Below are 20,392 nucleotides of genomic sequence, written 5' to 3'. Positions count from 1 at the left end.
AATTTTTTCTATCGATATAAACTTAGTGGCGGTTCTAGCCAGGGGCAGGGGGCAGCTGCCCTTCAGTTTTTACAGTACTTTTGTACTATAATTTTCGTTAAAAAGGCACGTTATCTTGTTTATTCACCGGTTGTGTTCCCTTGCCCCCCACTTTTTTTGGTCTAGAACCGCCCCTGTATAAACTGAATATGTACAGAAACTGAGGGTGTCCAATAATGGGCACATTTGACATAATATTCAAATATATTTTTGCTATATTTTATATAAATGTCTTAAAACAATTTTAAAAACTTATATAAATAATATAATAATTAAGCTCCAAATTTTTGGAGCCTAAACTTTGAAAAATGTTTGTAGCATAATGTTTAATGGTATCAACTTTTCCGGGAGCTCATTTGATACATATTTCCAACTACTTTGACAAGTGTCAGTAAATATATTTTATAAAATGCACCGTTTTCCCGTTATTTGAGCTTGAATACATAGATTTGGGTACTAGCCGAAAAAAATATACATTCCATCACCTATAACTCACTTTTTATTAATTCTCAAAGGTTTTTCGAATAGCAAATCTCTTTTATTTTTTATTATCTTCAATTTTGGTAATCATAACTATTTTGATAAAACTTACAGTTTTTGAATTATTTACGAAAACCGCTTTACATCATGCATTTATTTCACGAAAAATTCAAATCTTTGATCTTTAATAACTCAAAAAGTATTGATTTATTTTAATAATTAGAGGTAATAAATTTTGCTTAAAATTTGTCCCTCTATCGATTAGTGGGGTTATTTTTAATAAAATAGTTCTCACCTCTGAGAAGGGGTGGGATCTACCCCAGGGTAAAAGCGCACGTTGGCACCATATCAGTTTTATTTCTTGAGGTATGCTCTAACTACTCACCAATTTTCATGTAAATCGATGGAGGTTTAACAAAATAGGAGGTGAAAACCTTTAATGACTGCGTTAACTTTCCCCTTTCATCCCTGATTGCTACTCCCTGTATCCACTGAGGTGTCAGCCTGAAAGGGGTCCTAATTATCAACATACAATAGACACATTTCACATGCCAAACTCCATATTATTACTTATGACGATGATTTCTCGCCTCTAGCTCTTAGACTAATACGTCTAGCGACCACTTCTGACACATCAAAACTGACGCTCAAGGCTCAAGTCGCGGCAGGTTGTGTGATTCATGGAAGCTGGTAGTGGGGGAAGGCTAGTGAAGGGGTGGCGGAGAGGGAGACGCATAGCGGGAACGATGATTCACCCACCAATCACCGTCCGCCCGGTAGCTGCTCTAATCTCTCTGGCACGTTAGTTTTATTAATCTTACGCAACCGGGAAATGACTGAACTTGGCAGTATTCCTAAATTCCCTACAATAGGTTTGTGTGAATATAAACGATTACTATTACTTTTAAAAAACAATTAATTATCATTCACTGATGATGCATAAGGATGCTGAAATAGTTGCTATATGGAGATGGTAGTCCAACTCTGAATCGAATATAAACAAAACCTGCCTTGAACCCTTTTTTATCTTTTTCATTTTACTCAGTTTTTGAGTATTTAGAAACTGTCTTTCGGTCCTTTTCCTAGACGAAGAGAAGGTAAATGCGTGGCCTAAGTGTCCTCTATTTGCTTTCTCCTATTTTCGTCGTCTCTACGTGATTATATATTGTAAAATCCGGAGATATGGGATGCAGCCAGAAAGCAGTTTATTAACGAAAAGTCTTAGATTTAAAATATTGTTTATTATATTTTTATTTCAATTATTCTAATTGGTTAAAAAGTAGTAAACTTTGTATCTGGGGCTTTTCGTTGTTTTCCTCGTAATACGAGAGATGTCGCTAGATTGCGTCTCAAAAGGTGGGTTCATTGCATTGCGATGGTTTGCCTTAAAAGAGGCAGAATGTTTATATTCCCTTCAGAGTTGTGACTGCATAAACTTCACTGATGATGCATAAGGATGCTGAAATAGTTGCTATATGGAGATGGTAGTCCAACTCTGAATCGAATATAAACAAAACCTGCCTTGAACCCTTTTTTATCTTATAATTAATTATCAAATTCCAAAAATACGAAAAAATGTTGAAATTTCAATATTTCGGTATATTTTAAAGCTTATGCGGGACCGGAAGATATCCAGTAATCACAATCAAATTAAAACACAATGTTCTTAGGGTCTATCTCAACGCATAAATAACTATTACGTTAAAAAATAAGTATAAAAAATTTTTTTTCACAAAATAACAAAAATGAAGTTTTTTTAAAAAATAGTCAAATTTTAAGGCTAATGCGGGACCGGAAGATATTAACCGATTTTGAAAATTTTTTTTATTTTGTTTCTAATTATAATTCGCAAGTTTTCCGCCGTATTACTTCTTAAAAAAAAATTAAAATTTTTTTCGGCGCACCCTAGTGTCCAACAATGGGTACATTTGACATATTCGAATACATTTTTGCTAAATTTATAATATCGAAATAATAAAAAATAATATTTTAGTAACATACAATTAATTAATATGTTCTTTTTATCATTCGTAACTTCACGCATGTGCTATTAACCCTTAAATGCCCAAGCTTTTTTAGGTTTCATGTACGCCCAAGGGTGGGTAAAAAATGTCCACCTCGAAAATAGCTAATAAATTTATTGAGAGTTGTTGGAAATGGATTAAACTTAAGAATCTTACGCTTAATAAACACAGTATCTTCTAAAATATTAATATGAACAATTTACAAACCTTACAACAAAATTAAAATGTACATCAAAATTAACATACCAGTAAAAGACAGTAATTCAGATTTGTCGATTTTCTCCACATTCTTCCTTTCATCCTCTTCATTGGCGGATAATTATGTAGATTATGTAATTATACGTCGATAATTATATGGATTATGTTCCTACCAACGAGAAATTAAACAGAAACCTTTAGTAACAAGTTTTACCAAGTGTGTACTTTTTATGCCCACCCATATTTAACTCAAGATATTACTTTTATTTTCAAAAATATCGGTAGAACCAATTTAAAATTCGATAAAAGGCTGTCTTTTTAACAATAAATAATTTTTGGAAAATTTTTAAACACGTAATAAATATGTTACAAGGGAATACGCATTAGGTGGACATTTTTTACCCACCCTTGGGCGTTTAAGGGTTAAACAGACAAATATTTGATCTTTAATAACTCAAAAAGTATAGATTTATTTTAATAACATGAAATAACAAATTTTACTTATAATTTGTCCCTCTATCGATTTGTGGAGTTATTTTTAATAAAATAGTTTTCACTTCCGAGAAGGGGTGGTATCCACCCCCAGGGTAAAAGTGCAAGTTGGCACCAAATCATTTTTATTTCTGGGACTATGCTCCCACTACTCACCAATTTTCATGCAAATCGATGAAGGTTTAACAAAATAGGAGGTGAAAACCTTTAAAGACTACACTAACTTTTCCCTTTCATCCCTTATTGCTACTTCCTGTATCCACTGAGGTGTCAGCCTGAAAGGGGTCATAATTATCAATATACAATAGACACATTTCACATGCCAAACTCCATATTACTTATGACGATGATTTTTCGGCTCTAGCTCTTAGACTAATAGATACTTTTTAATGTAATTTTTCCTATACAAAATCAATAAACATGTGACCATTTTCATACGCTGTTGAATGCAAGGTGTATCTTCCTATTGTAGACATAAATATATCCACTTTATAAAACTCTTACATTACCTTGATTTCTTTTTCTTCAGAAGTAGTATATTTGCAAGAGAAATTTTTTGGAATATTCTCTTTATTCTAAGACCAGTAAATCTATCGGTTATTGACTTGAATTTGACAAATTGTCGCTATAAATTTCTTATGTACTCTTATCTATTCTATGAACCTACGTATGTAGGTTCCTCTTTTATTCCTTGTTGTCATTTGCATTACTTCCTTGGATTTTCATTTTTGTTGCCTCTTTTCACTCTTGTCTCCCTTGTGTCCTTTTTCCTTTCTTCAGTTGTTCTAATTTTGAATAGTATTTTCCTTTGAAGTGTTATGTTATAATTTATGATACGCTGTTAGGCAGTTCTTTGAGTTTATTTTTGTTTTTCATTAGTTTCAACTTTTGGAATTTGCTATCTAGTTTGACGACTAAGTATATTTTGTCAGAATTTTTACTTTCTTTTTTTAAACGCTTTTCTTCCCTTCAATAGTTTGCATCAAATCTTTAGACGTTAACTTGACTGACTTTTCTTCAATGCAAATGGAGGAAAATTTGCAGACATATTATGCTTTCGCGGGAAAAATATACGAATATTCAATAAAAAAAAATTATGTTTATTAATTGTTTAAATAAAAAAAAACGATTTTAATGGAAAATGCTTAAATTATCTTGTTTTTTACAATGTAGAAACTTGAAACTTTTACGGATTGTAGCTAATGATATATTATGAACTATACATAATTTTACTTTTTACGTTAATTGTTTACGTTATGCTTCATAAATAAACAATAAAGTTTTGAATTCTAAACGCTCATATATTGGTTTATATATAAATCGGCGTTTATTCGTGTCAAATTTCAATACGATACGAAACAAAACTTCAATTAAAACTCGAATTCAAAAAATTCGTGTTTTTATCGTAGTCTTAGAAAAACCACCGGTAGAGCCTGTGCTACAATTAACATTAGAATTCGTTTTGTCGTATTAATTATTAATTAAACGCTTTTCTTTAGTTCAATCGTTTGGGTCAAATCTTTGGACGTTAATTTGACTGCCTTTTCTTCAATGCAAATGACTAAAAATTTGCAGACATATGCATTCGCGGGAACAATACACGAATAGTCAATCAAAAAAATTTTTGTTTATTAATTGTTTAAATAATTAAAACGATTTTAACGGAAAATACTTAAATTCTCTTGTTTTTTACAATGAAGAATCTTAAAACTTTTACAGATTGTAGCTAATTATATGAACTATACATAATTTTACTTTTTACGTTAATTGTTTACGTTATGCTTCATAAATAAACAATAAAGCTTCCAATTTTTTCCGATTCCGACTACTTTTCATGTTTGTACATCATATTATGTTTTATACATATTTTAATAAACATGACGATATATTTTAATATTTGAGAAGTGTAAGACTAAAAAGTAAAAAATAAAAAAATATGAAAAAAATATTTTTAAGAAACACTTTTCTTTGGTTATGTGTGACTAAAATTAAACAATATTATAAAAAACTCAACTAAAAAGCAAAAAATAAAAAAAAAATGAAAAATCTAACACATTCGTTAGAGAAAAGCGTGGTGCGAAAACCGTTTACTCGATGAAAACGCGCCACTCTTTTCTTTGAAGAATGTGTTACATTTTTTATTTTTTGTTTATTTTTTGCTTTTTAGTTGATTTTTTTATAATATGTTTAATTTTAGTCACTCGTAACTAAAGAAAAGCGTTTCATAAATATATTTTTTTTATATTTTTTTATTTTACTTCTATATTCTATACCTATTTTCTTATCGATGCAATTTTACACTGCTTCTCTTAATATACTTGGATTATTATTTGTATCTATCGGGATACCTTGTATAATTATGTTTCCTTCTTTTGTCTCTTTCAAGTTTTGTATTCGTTCGCTGAAAACTCATTATTTCTTTCCGCAAAATATTAACTTCTTTTTCCATTTTCTTCAATAGGTTTCTTCATTTCTAATATTTCGTTTTTATTTTCGCTTTGTTTCTTTTTGGGTTCTTTTATTTCCTCAGAAATTTCCTTTATCTCCTTCTCTTTTTCTTTTAATTGTTTTCTTACTTCTTCTACACCCTCTTTAAGATTCTTCAACATACTTATTATTTGCACTAGCATTTCATTGTTAGAAACGTCATCTTCCTTTGGAGCTCTGGTTGTATTTTTATTGTTTACAACACATCCAATATATCTTCGGCTTTTCTGCTTCCCAATTCATTTGCTGTGGATTCATTGGATCAAACATGTTGCTAACACCGCGATCGGAACTGGTATTCAGGTCAACTCTTCAGAAATATCCATTCCTCTCAGTACAACAATTTTTTTATTGGCGCAATACTTTGAAACCCTTGAAAATATTCGAATATGTTTAGTCCAGGAACCGAAGCTTTTCACTTCGCAATTTTTACAGAATGGATCGATTTGCTTAAAAATTTGAGAATAAGTAGTGGATAGTCCAAGCATCAAAATCTATATGATGCCGAAAGGCGCTTTTACCATGGGGGTGGTTGCCACCCCATCTTGGGGTGGACATTTTTTATTATATTTTGACCTCAAACGTTGATAAAAATATTTATTCTAAACAAAAAACCCTCTATACATTTTTTTGATGAAATTAATAGTTTTCGATTTATTCGCTTTCGAAAGTGTTAGTTTTATATCTAAAAAATCAATGTTTTTCAATGGTATACTCATTTACGATTCACTAAATTTTTGCCTCAGGTAAAATATTTTCAAACTAATTTCTTGGGAATTAAATAACCTATAATTTCATATTTAAATATTTTTTCGTATCTCTGATGCTAATCTTTTTATTGTGAAGAGAATGGCATTTTTTACCAAATTAAAAAAAATCGTTATTCGCTTTAAACTCCAGTTTTTTAAAAACTAATCATTCTAAGCCAGTCAAATTTCTAGAACCTATTAATCATAAATAAATAAAGAAGACCAAGTCAGATCAATGACTAATTTTAATTGGGGTGGTGATTACGAGTTTGTTTCTGATCACTTTTTGCTGAAAAGAAAATAGGGACTGACATTCTTTTCATTATCAATTTAATTTTTGAGCTAGAGACTTTTTTAGAGTTCACCATTAGAGACTTTTTTTTATTTTTGGAGATAGATAATTGTAAATACTTTAAATTAGTTTGAACAAGTTATCCTCGAAAAATGCATAGTTTTTCCGTCTTTTGGCTTTGAAACTACAATATTTAGCATTTGACGAAGAAGAGCTAACATATAATAAAGTATATCTCAATTACTATTGGTCTTAAAGAAAATTTAAAAAACGGTTTTGTTGAATTTTTCAAAAGGTACATTTTTGTTAAGTGAAGTTGTTTTGATAAAACGAAAACTTTTTGAGTTATTAGAAGAAAACTGATTAAAAACATTGATTTTTCGATATAAAACTAACACTTTCGATAGGGAATAAATCGAAAACTATTCATTTTATCAAATAAATGTATAGAACGTTTTTTGCTTATAATTAATGTTTTTATCAACTTTTGTGGTCAAAATATAATAAAAAATTTCCAAACTCGAGATGGGCTGGCAACCACCCCCATGGTAAAAGCGCCTTTTGGCATCATATACATTTTGATCCTTGGAGTATCCACTACTTATTCTCAAATTTCCAAGCAAATCCATCCATTCTGTAAAGATTGCGAGGTTTTTTAAAATTTAAAATTATATAATTTTTCTTTTAGGGTTAACCTGGAACCTAGTATTACGAATTTAACGCTCTCAAATCAAACTGATACTGAAGAGTATATCAACATCATAAATAAAAGAGACAACTATCTTGTGATGTATACATTCTTAACAGTAGTGATGGTAGTACTCACCTTTACTAGAATATACATGAACTTCTTCTTTGCTATAAGAGCGTCTCGAAATCTACATCGCAAAATGTTGAAATCCGTCATAAACGCTTTTATGAGCTTCTTCGACAAACACTTTGTGGGAAATGTTGTGAATAGGTTTTCTAAAGATCTGATGACTATGGACGAAGTTATTCCTTTGAATACTTACGAGATATTTAGGGTAAGTTACCGACAATTTCAAGGTCAGGACATGTAGTTTAGGGTGTTTACATTGTAAAATGGCGCACACCCTAGGCTCCATGCTATGGCATGCTGGACGAGATCATAAGGACAGTCACATTTTACTCTTCTTCAACTTGTCTTAAGTGAAATGCCTTTGATCTTCTCTATCCAACTCTCTTGGCTAGCTCTTGTTTCTTCCGACCTCGAATGTCGATTAGGTTTCCGAAGGCAGACGGGCCACTGTATTTCTCTCTACTACACACATTCTTTCCATCTAAACGTTCCTTTACTCCCCATGCTACGCTTAAATAATGCAGGTTAAAGATATACAAAATTATTATACGAAATATACCTACAGCCAGTGTCCAATTACATACTAACAGTAATCGCACAAAATTAGAACGAGGTGTTATACAAGGAGACACAATGTCGCCTATTTTTTTTAATACGGTGCTAGAACATGTTTTGGAAAATTTGGATTGGATGACAAAGGGAATAAAAATAGATGGGGAATATTTAAACAACTTACATTTCGCCGATGATATAGTCATAATAGCTGAGGATCTAGGTACAGGAATTCGTTGTAACTGCAGAAAATCAGACTCATCAACTGAAAAGAAGAATCGGTCTTGGGTGGGCAGTATATGAAAAACTGAGGGAAACTTTTAAAGGGGAGCTGCCCACGTGCCTAAAGAGAAAGGTATTTGATCAATGCACCCTCTGAGTCTTGAAATACGGAGAAGATATACTTACCTTTACCAAACCTCTGCTACCAAACTGAGAGTCACACAGAGAAAAATGGAGCGGTGTATCTTAGGAATAACTCTGCGAGACAGAATAAAAAACAAAAAGATCAGGAGAAAAACCAAGGTGACTGACGTCATTGAACGGATATCTACACTAAAATGGAGATGGACAGAACACATGGCCAGAATGACAGTTGAGCGATGGACAAAAAGGTTATTGAAATGGAGACGAAGGAAAGAGTAGCGTTATTAACCAAGTACAAGATGGATCGACGATTTAAGGAGGCTAAATAAAAACTGGATGAGTGTTGGAAACAGGAGAAAGAAACCTATGTTCTGCAGTGGACCTTTGAGGCTGACAATTTTTTTTACTTGGCACACTTTAAAATGTTACATCGTTTAAGACTGTCGTTTATCTTTAACTTGAGTTCAGAATCAAAATTCCAACCAGATGAGTATGAAAAATTCTGATTATTTAATATTCGTCGACAATATTAGGGACATAACCTAATTTTTTTTGAAAAAAGGGGAATAATTTGGGTTAAGGTTTTTAGATATGTAGTTTTGAGTGCTTAATTCCGAATAAACATCTATCCAAGTGCAGATTTTACCACCTTATCCCGCTATAGTCCATATTTCTTATATTCACATCCCAATATATATACATATGTAGTAAATAGATCTGATCTAATGTTGTATTTTTAGCAAACTCTAGGATTACTGGGAATATTGTACTTAATTATTTCCGTCAACAAACTCTTTATCATTCCTTCAATATTTTTATTTGTCAAGTTATATTTTATACAGAAGTTTTATCTACCAACGGGGAGAGGCATAAAAAGACTGGATGCTGCAAGTAAGTAAGAATATAAAAATATTTCATTTGCTTTAGTACTCATCAAGCCAATAGGAGCACTTTGCTCTGCAACCAGCAAATTAACAATAAAAACAATTTTACTTTAGTTTATTTTTTCGTAAATAAATACCAGTAGTAATTGCACAAGAGCTCTAAAATTATCGAATTTTTCCCGAGTGACATTTTGACAGTTTTAATTTCACGACCTGAAGGGGAGTGAAATTATGTCAAAGTGTCACGAGGGCAAAAATTCGATAAAAATTTTAGAGATCGAGTGCAATTTGGTGCGATTATTTCATGAATAAAACTGTTCAAAACCAAAATTTTATTGTAATTTATTTAAGTAAGTACAAATTAGTTCAATTAAACACAGTTGTTATAAATATTTGACGGTTGAAAGTCATCACTTTTATAATTTTTAAAACATTAATTGTCATTAATGTCACTTAGGGCCGGTTGTTAGAACGTTAATCAAGTAGTTGATTATAATTAAGTCCCCTTAACAACCATCATATAACAACACCCCTTATTCATACGTCAATAAGTTGATGGTAATCAATTATATTAATTATCATTATGATAATTAACATAATTGATTGATTAATTAATTATTAATTATTACTTAACATAACATTTATTAACATATTTGATTAATAATTCTCATAATTGTAATCAATTATGTTTTCAGTAACCCAAACAAAGTTGACATTGACAGTTGGTGACAGATAATTAAATATTTATTGGTCGATAATCTGGACGTTTAAATATGTTATTGATGAACCTATAACTCATCCCTTGTAACGGCATTATTTAATCACTTGTAACGCCGACCTGAAGATGATCAAAAAAGTTTATCCAATTAAATATTAAATAATAATAATTATTATTATTGTGATAATAAACTGCCAGAGCCATCCTATCAGCTGATATAATAATTTATGTTAATTCACGCTCAATTAGAATGGAGTTATTGGTGAATTTAGTTTATAAGTTTTTATTATTTGTTATACACTTTACTAGCCGGGCAAAAAATAACACGATGTGTGCCACTGAACTTAAAAAATTCAAAGAAAAATATTGTAATATAAATTAAATTATATAACCGACACCGAGTATATCTAGAATGTGAACTGACATGAAAAGAGATAGAACTAGAGAGAAAACTAGAAACATAGCCGCAAGCGAAAGAGCTAATGAAAAAATCACAATTGAAGTAATACATATCAAGAAACGATCAATCAGAAAGAATGCATTATTGACTCAACTTTTATGCAAAACAAAAACAGAAAGAAGCTGAATAAGGGACATAAGAGTGAGACGAAGCTGTGAAATAGGCAGTGATCACAACATACTGGAAACTATATTTTACAACAAAGTAATAGAAGTAAAACGCATAGAAGGCAAGAATTAAGAAATAATTACACTGCATAAACTAAGGGAAGAAGCAACGAAAATCAGATATATGAAGGAGTTAGAGAACTAAATAGACAGAGCCGAAGAAATGACGGAAATAGTAGAAAAAAATGGGGATAAATTTAGAAATGTGGCAAATAAATTGTTGAAAGAATACTTACAAGATAAAATGCAAAAAATAAGAAAGCTACAAATTACAGAGAATAAAAGTCAAACACAGAGTCAAAAATGAAAAAGAAAAGCTGGGACAAGTTAGAAATAAAAAAATTGTAAAAAATCTAACACATTCGTCAAAGAAAAGCGTGGCGCGTCTTCATCGAATAAACGGTTTTCGCCCCGCGCTTTTCTTTAACGAATGTGTTAGATTTTTACATTTTTTTTTTATTTTTTGCTTTTTAGTTGATTTTTTTTATAATATTTTTAATTTTAGTCGCTCGTAACTAAAGAAAAGCATTTCTTAAATTTTTTTTTTTCATATTTTTTTATTTTTTACTTTTTTGTCTTAAACTTTTCAAACATTAAAATATATCGTCATGTATCTTAAGTTATGTATAAAACATATGTATTACTAACGTAAGAACTGGTCGGAATCGACAAACAATTTGAAATTTTATTGTTTATTTATGAAGCATAACGTAAACCATTAACGTAAAAAGTGAAATTATGTATTAGCTACAACAATCATATCATTAGCTACAACACGTAAAAGTTTCAAGTTTTTACATTGTAAAAAACAAGAGAATTTAAGCATTTTCCTTTAAAATCGTTTTTTTGTTTGAACAATTAATAAACATAAAAAAATTTTTTATTGATTATTCGTGTATTGTTCCCGCGAATGCATATATGTCTGCAAATTTTAATTCATTTGCATTGGAGAAAAGGCACTCAAATTAACGTCTAAAGATTTGACGCAAACTATTGAACTAAATATAAGCGTTTAAAAAAATTTTTGTTTTTTATACTTCCACAAAATTTATTATTTACAACTATGTGACTACAGTTGTTTCGGCAGAGTGCCTTTCTCAAATGAACTAATTTACAAAGTGTTTGCCTTTTTAAGTCTCTAACTGAAGAGGTTGAGGAGTGGGGAGCTGTTTGTCTCGAGTTGGACATTCAGAATTATTATATCTGTATTTTTCAGTTTATTAATTTCCATAGATTCTAAAAAGATAGCTTAAGGCCTTTATTTTGGATATGCAGAATTTGAAACTCTTCATTGAAAGAATGATTATGATCTAGAAGATGAAGTGCGTATGTAGAAGTGTCTGTTTTTTTATTGTTGAAAGACCTTTTGTGTTCTGCTATCCGTTGCCACTCTATAGTTGCTTTCTCTTTCGGCTTTTATTGTTCTTAATATATTTGCTTAAGTTGTTTTTAGTTCTGAAAGCTGGTATTATTCCTTTCTTTTTTATATACCTGGCTATTTTTATTGTTATCTTGCCAGTATATGTGAGACAGCAGAAGTTACTGGGTTCTTTCTGTGGTGGTGGATACACTAATTTCAGGGCTTTCTTATGGAACTTTTGATTTAAAATTTTGTTAAGGTGATACAGTAGCGATCAACAGGTAGCCAAAACGCGTTCCAAGATTGCGGCTATAATTTTGAATATTTTTTCGAGATATTTGGCACACGTATTCGTAATATAATAAATAATGGCGGTACAGAGCCCAATTTGCAAAATATATTAATATGTGGAAATTACTCTGTAATTAAATACAATATTAAAAAAAACGAGCCTGTACCGCCATTAAGCAGAACAAAAAATAAACTTTTTTATCCGATGCCTAGATTTTGTGTCATTTTGGAACTACTAATAAAATAAAAAATTTTAGTAGTTCCAAAATGACACAAAATCTAGGCATCGGAAAATCTAGACATCGGATAAAAAAGTTTATTTGAAGAAAGTGTATTTTTTGTTCTTCTTAATGGCGGTACAGGCTCGTTTTTTTAATATTGTATTTAATTACAGAGTAATTTCCACATATTAATATATTTTTCAAATTGGGCTCTGTACCGCCATTCTTCATTATATTACGAATACGTGTGCCAAATATCTCGAAAAAATATTCAAAATTACAGCCGCAATCTTGGAACGCGTTTTCGCTACCTGTTGATCGCTACTGTTTCTTCTTAACTGTTTGTTCGTTATAGCCGTTGTTTACTACTATTTGTTTAATGATGTTTAGTTCTATCTCGAAATTATTTTTTGTCATGGGAATTTCTGTCAGTCTATGTATCATGCTATGCTATGGTAGGCTGCTAATTTGTATTGTGTAGGATAGGATGATGAATTGTGTATAGTTGTGTCAGTATGGGTAGGTTTATGATATACGGAGAACTCATGTTTGTTGTGTAGTCTGGTAATCGTTACATCTAGAAAGTTTATGGAATTATTCTGTTCTGTTTCTATTGTAAACTCAATATTACTATGAAGTGAATTAATGTATGATAGAAATTGGTCAAGTTGTCTGTTAGTTCCTGTAAAGCATACTAGTACATCATCCACGTATCTCCACCAATATAAGAACTGTTTAAATACGGGATGTTTAGAAATTGTTGTTTCAAGTTGGTTCATAAATATATCTGATAGTAATGGGCTTAGAGGATTACCCATAATAAGTCCTGCACTGTTGTTTGTGTATATTTGATTATTGAATTCAAAATAGTCTTGATTTATGCAAATTTCAAAGAGGTGTAAAATTTCAAATGCAATGATCGGATTTGTACTATTATGGTCTAAAAGATTTTTAACTAAAACAAAAGTTTCTGTAGGAGGAACACTAGGGGTGACTTGTGGTGACTATCCGAAAACGTACATCGGTCAAACTGGCAGAACTTTTGACAAACGGATCGCAGAACATAAAAGGGCTTTCAACAATAGAAAAACAGACACTTCTACATACGCACTTCACCTTCTAGATCATAATCATTCTTTCAGTGAAGAGTTTCAAATTCTGCATATCCAAAATAAAGGCCTTAAGCTATCTTTTTTAGAATCTATGGAAATTAATAAACTGAAAATACAGATATAATTCTGAATGACCAATTCGAGACAAACAGCTCCCTACTCCTCAACCTCTTCAGTAAAAGGCAAACACATTGTAAATTATATCACTTGAGAAAGGCACTCTGCCGAAACAGCTGTAGTCACATAGTTGTAAATAATAAATTTTGTGGAAGTATAGAAAACAAAAGTTTTCAGTGTTTTATTGTGAGATAAAATGAACTTCCATCACGTAACGGTCGATCCCATCAATTGTTTAAAAAAATGAAATAAAGCAGTAAAACAATTTAAATTTGTTTTATAGAACACTGAAAACCCTACAAAGCAACAAAGAAATAAAGCTAAGATAAATAATTAACAGTAAAAAAAAATCGCGGAAAAAGCGAAGAATTTCAGCTTTTTTCCGCTTTTTTGTACAAATCTCGAAATCTATTAACTTTTAGTAAATGGTCTGTTAACAGAAACTAAAGTACTTAAAATTATCTACAAATATCACGATTTACTTTTTTTTTCAGACAAACCGTTCGGTCTAAAGTACAAGTTGAAATTTGCCAATTTTTAAAGATCTCGGCAAAACCCACTTTTTACATTCCAAAACTTAATTTTTTATTGGAATCATCATCATCATCATCATCCAGCCTCAAAAGTCCACTGCTGAACATAGGTCTCCTCCCCTCGTTTCCAACCCCATCTATCCTGCGCCGCCCTCATCCAGTTTTTATTTACCTTTCTTAAGTCGTCAGTCCATCTTGTAGGTGGTCGACCGACGCTTCTCTTGTCTTCTCTTGGCCTCCATTCCAATAACCTCTTCGTCCATCGCCCATCTGTCATTCTGGCTACGTGTCCTGCCCATCTCCACTTCAACCTGGCTATCCTCTCGATGACGTCAGTCACCTTTGTTCTTCTCCTGATTTCTTCGTTTCTGATTTTGTCTCGCAGAGTTATTCCTAACATTGACCGCTCCATTCTTCTCTGCGTGACTCTTAGTTTGGTAGCCGAGGCTTTAGTTAAGGTAAGTGTTTCTGATCCGTACGTCAAGACTGGGAGGACGCACTGATCGAATACCTTTCTCTTTAGACATGTGGGTAACTCACTTTTAAAAGTTTCTCTCAGTTTTCCAAATTCTGCCCACCCAAGACCGATTCTTCTCTTCAGCTCATGAGTCTGGTTATCCCTGCCAATCGTAATTTCATGTCCCAGGTATTTATATCTATCTACGAGTTCTATTTCCTTCCCACCAATACTGATGTTCTGGTTGGGTACCAAATTTGTCATTATTTTTGTTTTTGAGATGTTTATATTTAAACCTACATTTTCTGTAGCTACAACGAGTTCTTGTACCACCTCTCTTGCCATACCTAGATCCTCAGCTACTATGACTATATCATCGGCGAAACGTAAGTTGTTTAGGTATTCTCCATCTATTTTTATTCCCTTTGTCATCCAATCCAAACTCTTGAAAGCATGTTCTAAGACCGTATTAAAAAGTTTAGGTGACATTGGGTCTCCTTGTCTAACCCCCCGTTCTATTTTTATGCGATTACTGTTAGTATGTAATTTGACAGTGGTTGTTGCCTGTAAGTATATTTTGTGTAATAATTTTGTATACCTATAATCTAGCCTGCATTCTTTAAGCGCCTGTAATATTTTGCTAAGTTCAACTGTGTCAAAGGCTTTATGAAAATCGATAAAAACTAAAACTAGGGGTTTATTGTATTCCACTACTTTCTCTATCAGGGTTTTTATACTTTGTAGATGGTCATTTGTTCCGTAATTTTTTCGGAATCCTGCCTGTTCTCTTGGTTGATAAGTCTCTAACTTTCTTTCCATTCTCTTAACTATTATTCGCGTAAATAACTTATATAAATGGCTGAGGAGGCTAATCGGTCTGTAATTCTCTAAATTGGCTTTGTCTCCTGCTTTGTGTAATAGAATCATAGTAGCGTTGATCCAGTCTGTTGGAATATTGGCGTTGTGAAGGCAGATATTGAAAAGTTGTTTAATTTTTTCAAGTAGTATATTTCCTCCAATTTTTAGTGCTTCTGATACTATTCCATCTTCACCTGGGGTTCGATTATTTTTCATTTTCTTCAGAGCCTCTTTGATTTCTGATTTTGTTATATCGGGCATTAAATCCGATCCTTGATTTAATACCCCAGTTTTAACTGTAATTGGAGGTTGCGCATTGTCATCTTTTTTTCTTGATTTGTATAACTCTGTGTAGAACTCTTCGACTATTGTTAATATTTCATCTCTGTTTGTAGTTTCTTTTCCAGTTCTGTTTCTTAGTTTGTTGATTTCTATTTTTCCTTTTTGTACGCTTAAGTTCTTCAAAACTTTCATGTTCTTATTTTGCTCTATTGCTTGTTTTGTTTTTTCTACATTGTAGTTTCTTATGTCTTTTCTTATTGACTTTGTGATAGTTTTATTTATTTGATTTAGCGCTTCTTTGCTGGAACTTGTATCTCCTTTCATCTGTCGTCTTAGTTCTATAAGGGTTTTAGTAGGTTGACTTAGTTTTTCATCTTTTTGGTTTGTTGGACAGTATTTAGTTTGAGCCTGTTGTATTGTGGTGATTATTTGCTTGTTCAGTATATTAATGTCTGTTGTTGTTGTATCTTTCAATGTATCATTAATATATTTTTCGAACTCCTGAATATTAGTTGGTTTTACCCATTTCTTTGGGTGTTTCTTATTTATCATTTTGAGTCTTTCCTTTTCGATCGATATCGTTATTTTAGCTCTTACTAACCTGTGATCACTGCTTGTGCTGAACTGGTTTAACACATTTACGTCTTTAAATAATTCTTTTTTATTTGTTAAGAAATAGTCGATTTCGTTCCTTGTTTTTCCATCTGGACTTTCCCAGGTCCATCTTCTGCGTTTTTTCTTTTTAAAGAAGCTGTTCATTTGATAGAGATTGTTTTCCAAAAGAAAAGTTAACAGTTGTTTGCCTCTATCATTTCTGCCTTCGCTTCCAAAATTTCCCAATATTATTTCAGAGGGGTCTTCCTTGGTACCTATTTTGGCGTTGAAATCACCGCCTATTATTAAGAAGTGGCCAGGATTTTCCTTGATTACACAGGATATTTGGTCGTAGAATATTTGGACTTCTTCATCTGAATGGCCTGTAGTAGGTGCGTATACTTGAATGAACTTTAGGATATATCTGGTGCTCATTTTGATGTTTAAGTAGACCACCCTTGTTGATATTTGGTTTATTGACACAATTCTGTTCGCAATTCTTTTGTGAACAAAGAAGCCGACTCCTCCGATTGTCGATTCCTCTTCTCCTTTGTAGTACCACAGATGGCCTGATGGGAGTGAGATAAGATTCTCTCCTTTTTTTCTAACTTCGCTGATACCCACAATATCCCAATTCACTTTTGAAAGTTCTTCCTCCATTTCTTCGAACCTTTCTTCGGTAGAGAGCGACCGAGCATTATATGTGGCGATGTTGAGGTTTATATTTTTGACGCACTTTGAATAGGGTTGGTTTACACTGGTCGGGTTTGTGGCATTTAAACACCGTGCTTGCCTTGCATGTTGGTGAGTATTCATATTTATTCCCACGAGTAGCTGGGGATCGTTGTCGATTCCTGTAGAGCTCCGCGTACAGGAACAAGGCTAATTTTCAATGGGATTTCGCCCGGTGTCCCAAGAGCATCGTTAGCGGCCGCGTGACGTGCGACCATTCAGTTTTTAGCACGATAGCTTCCACCTTAACTTACGGATTTTTTGCATCTGGTTTTCTCCATATTTTGTTGGGTAAGATGGGGAGGGAAAAAGGTGTATATGGGAAGAATCTGTAGCAGAAAGAAATATAGTGACCCGTCTGCCTTCGAAAACCTAATCGCCATTCGGGGTCGAAAAAAAAACAAGAGTTAGCTGATAGAAAAGATTAAAGACATTTCACTCAAGACAAGTTGAAGAAGAGTAAAATGTGAAGGCCCTTATGATCCGCCAGGTGCGTTTCATAAGCGTATGAGTATTGGTACGCTTTGTGTTCCCGCTCATACTTCGGGGTGTTGACTACAGACTGTATGGCTCGTCCAGCATGCCATAGCATGGAGGATAAGGTTCACGTAATTTTTACAATGTAGACACCCTAAACTCCGTGGTCTGACATGTTTTATTGGAATGCTGTCATTTAATAAATTTCTCCTAGTTTTTTGTAGAAATAATAAATGTTAACTAAAAGGGAAGTTCCCTAGGTTGGCTGTATACCATATAGTTAAAAAACTCTAACAAGAAGTAAAACCACTTCTATGTAAATTGGTATATTTATTAAAACTTAAAAATCCCAATGGATTGAATAAAATATGTCCAATTCAGAACGTTTTCAGACCTATCGGTCCATCATGAATAGTCCATAGGTCTGAAAACGTTCTGAATTGGACATATTTTATTCAATCCATTGGGATTTTTAAGTTTTAATAAATATACCAATTTACATAGAAGTGGTTTTACTTCTTGTTAGAGTTTTTTAATAAATGTTAGTTCATAGGTATGGTATGTCTCTTTTGACAGCTTCCATGAGTTCATTCCGTCTTAAGTGACCGGGAATGTCTCTGCTTTTCCCTTAGAGCCACAGAAGATCAGACACAGATGGAGTCACAATTTCAGTTGGCATGAACATTTCCTTCGGATCTGTTATCTTGATTTCTGATAAAAACCTTGAGGTTTTGTCCTTTTAAAATGAATTAGCTAAACAGATCCCTGACTTCCATAAACCCTTAGGCGCGGGTTTCTTTTTTATCCGAGGAATGGATTGCTTAGGAGCTACTGCATGTTTTGGTGCAATAAAAGAAATGCCACATATGACGTGAAAAGTGTGGTATTCGTCGATTGTATGTACGTTAAAATCAGCGTTATCGTACACCTGCTGTGTAAAGCACGGCAGCTCAATTTTCTGCGGATCGCCTGCGAATGCTGACACTTCCAGGCGAACAGCTTCTGTATAGGATGAACAAAACCCCAAAAAGGAAACTACATCAACCTATTTTCTTGAGCCATACTTTTTGTAGAGAAAACGGCCAACCCTGCAAGGAATGGTGAGACCAACTATCTGGGCCTTACTGCCGTTACAAGACTTTGAGCAAGCGCGTTGCTTATCTGGAAGTGTCAGCAATCGCAGGCGATCCGCAGAAAATTGACCAGCCGTGCTTTACACAACAGTTGTTCGAAAACACTGATTTTAACCCTTTCTATGCCAGGCCTTAATTTGCATGTTGGTCCCTCAATCCCAAAGGTTTTTTCATGCTTAGAGTCCCATTGCCTTATAAATACGTCGCATAAAAATAAACAAATAAATGACCAAAACATGTTTTGTAATGAGTTTTTTTAACCAACTTAAACTTGAAAGAATGTAACTAAATTAAGAAAATAATGTAATGTAAATTAACATTAAAAGTTTTCTTTTGTGTGGTACTCCTCAAAACATGACACTACACAAAGGCTGACTCCGCATCTTGCACACATGTATCTCGATTCGCTTTTTTTTTCTGGTCTTTTCTGAGGCTACAAACGCTTCAACTCCTAGCAGCTACCTATAAGCGTTGCCACCAGTGCTACAATATAGCATATACAGTGCTAGTCAAAAGTCCGTACCCCCCTCGTAACTTTTGAACGGTTATACTTATAGTAGTGAAATTTGGAGGAAGGAAATGAACTGACGTATGCTTCTTAACTAGTCATGACAGGTGACGTAAAAGTGACAGATGACTTTACAGCGCCACTGTGACAGATAATTTTAAATGGTACCCTATGGTAAGCGATACCTCGTTTGATAGGTATTGAAAATACCCATTCAGCTATACTAATTTTGTTTGAGTTTAAACTCATTTGTATGAATAAATGAAATAATATAAAATTGTAGTTTCGCATTTAATTAATAAAAATTCAAACCTCCGCCTATGGTTACTTGTCAAAAAGGTTGACGTTGACGTAAAAACTACTAGAGAGCTGAAAAATGTCAACTTTTTTGTCAAAATAACCATGGGCGGACATTTGAATTTTTAATAATTAAATGCGAAACTACAAAGTTATATTTATTTCATTTATTCACCAAAATCAAAATCAAATTAAACCAAAAAAAAATAGTATGACTGAATAGGTATTATCAATACCTTTCAAATGAGGTATCACTTGCCATAAGGTCCCATTTAAAATGATCTGTCACAGTGGCGCTATAAAGTCATCTGTCACTATTACGTCACCTGTCATGACTAGTTAAGAAGCGTACGTCCGTTTATTTCCTCCCTCCAAATTTCACTATTATATGTATAACCGTTCAAAAGATACAAGGGGGGGTACGGACTTTTGACTAGCACTGTATATCTAAAATATGTGAACAAATATATACGGCAATGGGTCCGCATGATTAGGTGTCTTAGGTGGTAACATTTTGAGACTTTGGGAACAATAATCTAACATTTTCGGACGTATTTCTACGGCATTGGGACACCAATGAGTCTAAAATTTTATAAGCAGCGCCTATTTTCGGCTTTGGTAAATTGAGTCCATAACATCTTGAACGTATATATACGGCGGCTGGGAATACAGACCCACTTTTTCAAAAACAT

At 32.8% G+C, this 20,392-nt stretch overlaps 1 protein-coding gene across 1 annotated transcript in view; it reads left to right on the top strand.

Annotated features, from left to right (window-relative positions):
• Positions 1-20,392, top strand: part of LOC114327199 (ATP-binding cassette sub-family C member 4) — a 194,685-nt gene that overhangs the window by 133,441 nt on the left and 40,852 nt on the right. Inside the window, exons 8-9 of the mRNA XM_050660972.1 lie at positions 7,450-7,786; positions 9,240-9,390. Coding sequence (XP_050516929.1) covers positions 7,450-7,786; positions 9,240-9,390 — 488 coding nt within the window. The remainder of the gene's footprint in view (positions 1-7,449; positions 7,787-9,239; positions 9,391-20,392) is intronic.

This window comes from Diabrotica virgifera, chromosome 9, assembly GCF_917563875.1.
Source record: "Diabrotica virgifera virgifera chromosome 9, PGI_DIABVI_V3a".
Classification (NCBI taxonomy): Eukaryota; Metazoa; Arthropoda; class Insecta; order Coleoptera; family Chrysomelidae; genus Diabrotica; species Diabrotica virgifera.
This window is presented reverse-complemented; position numbering and strand designations above follow the sequence as displayed.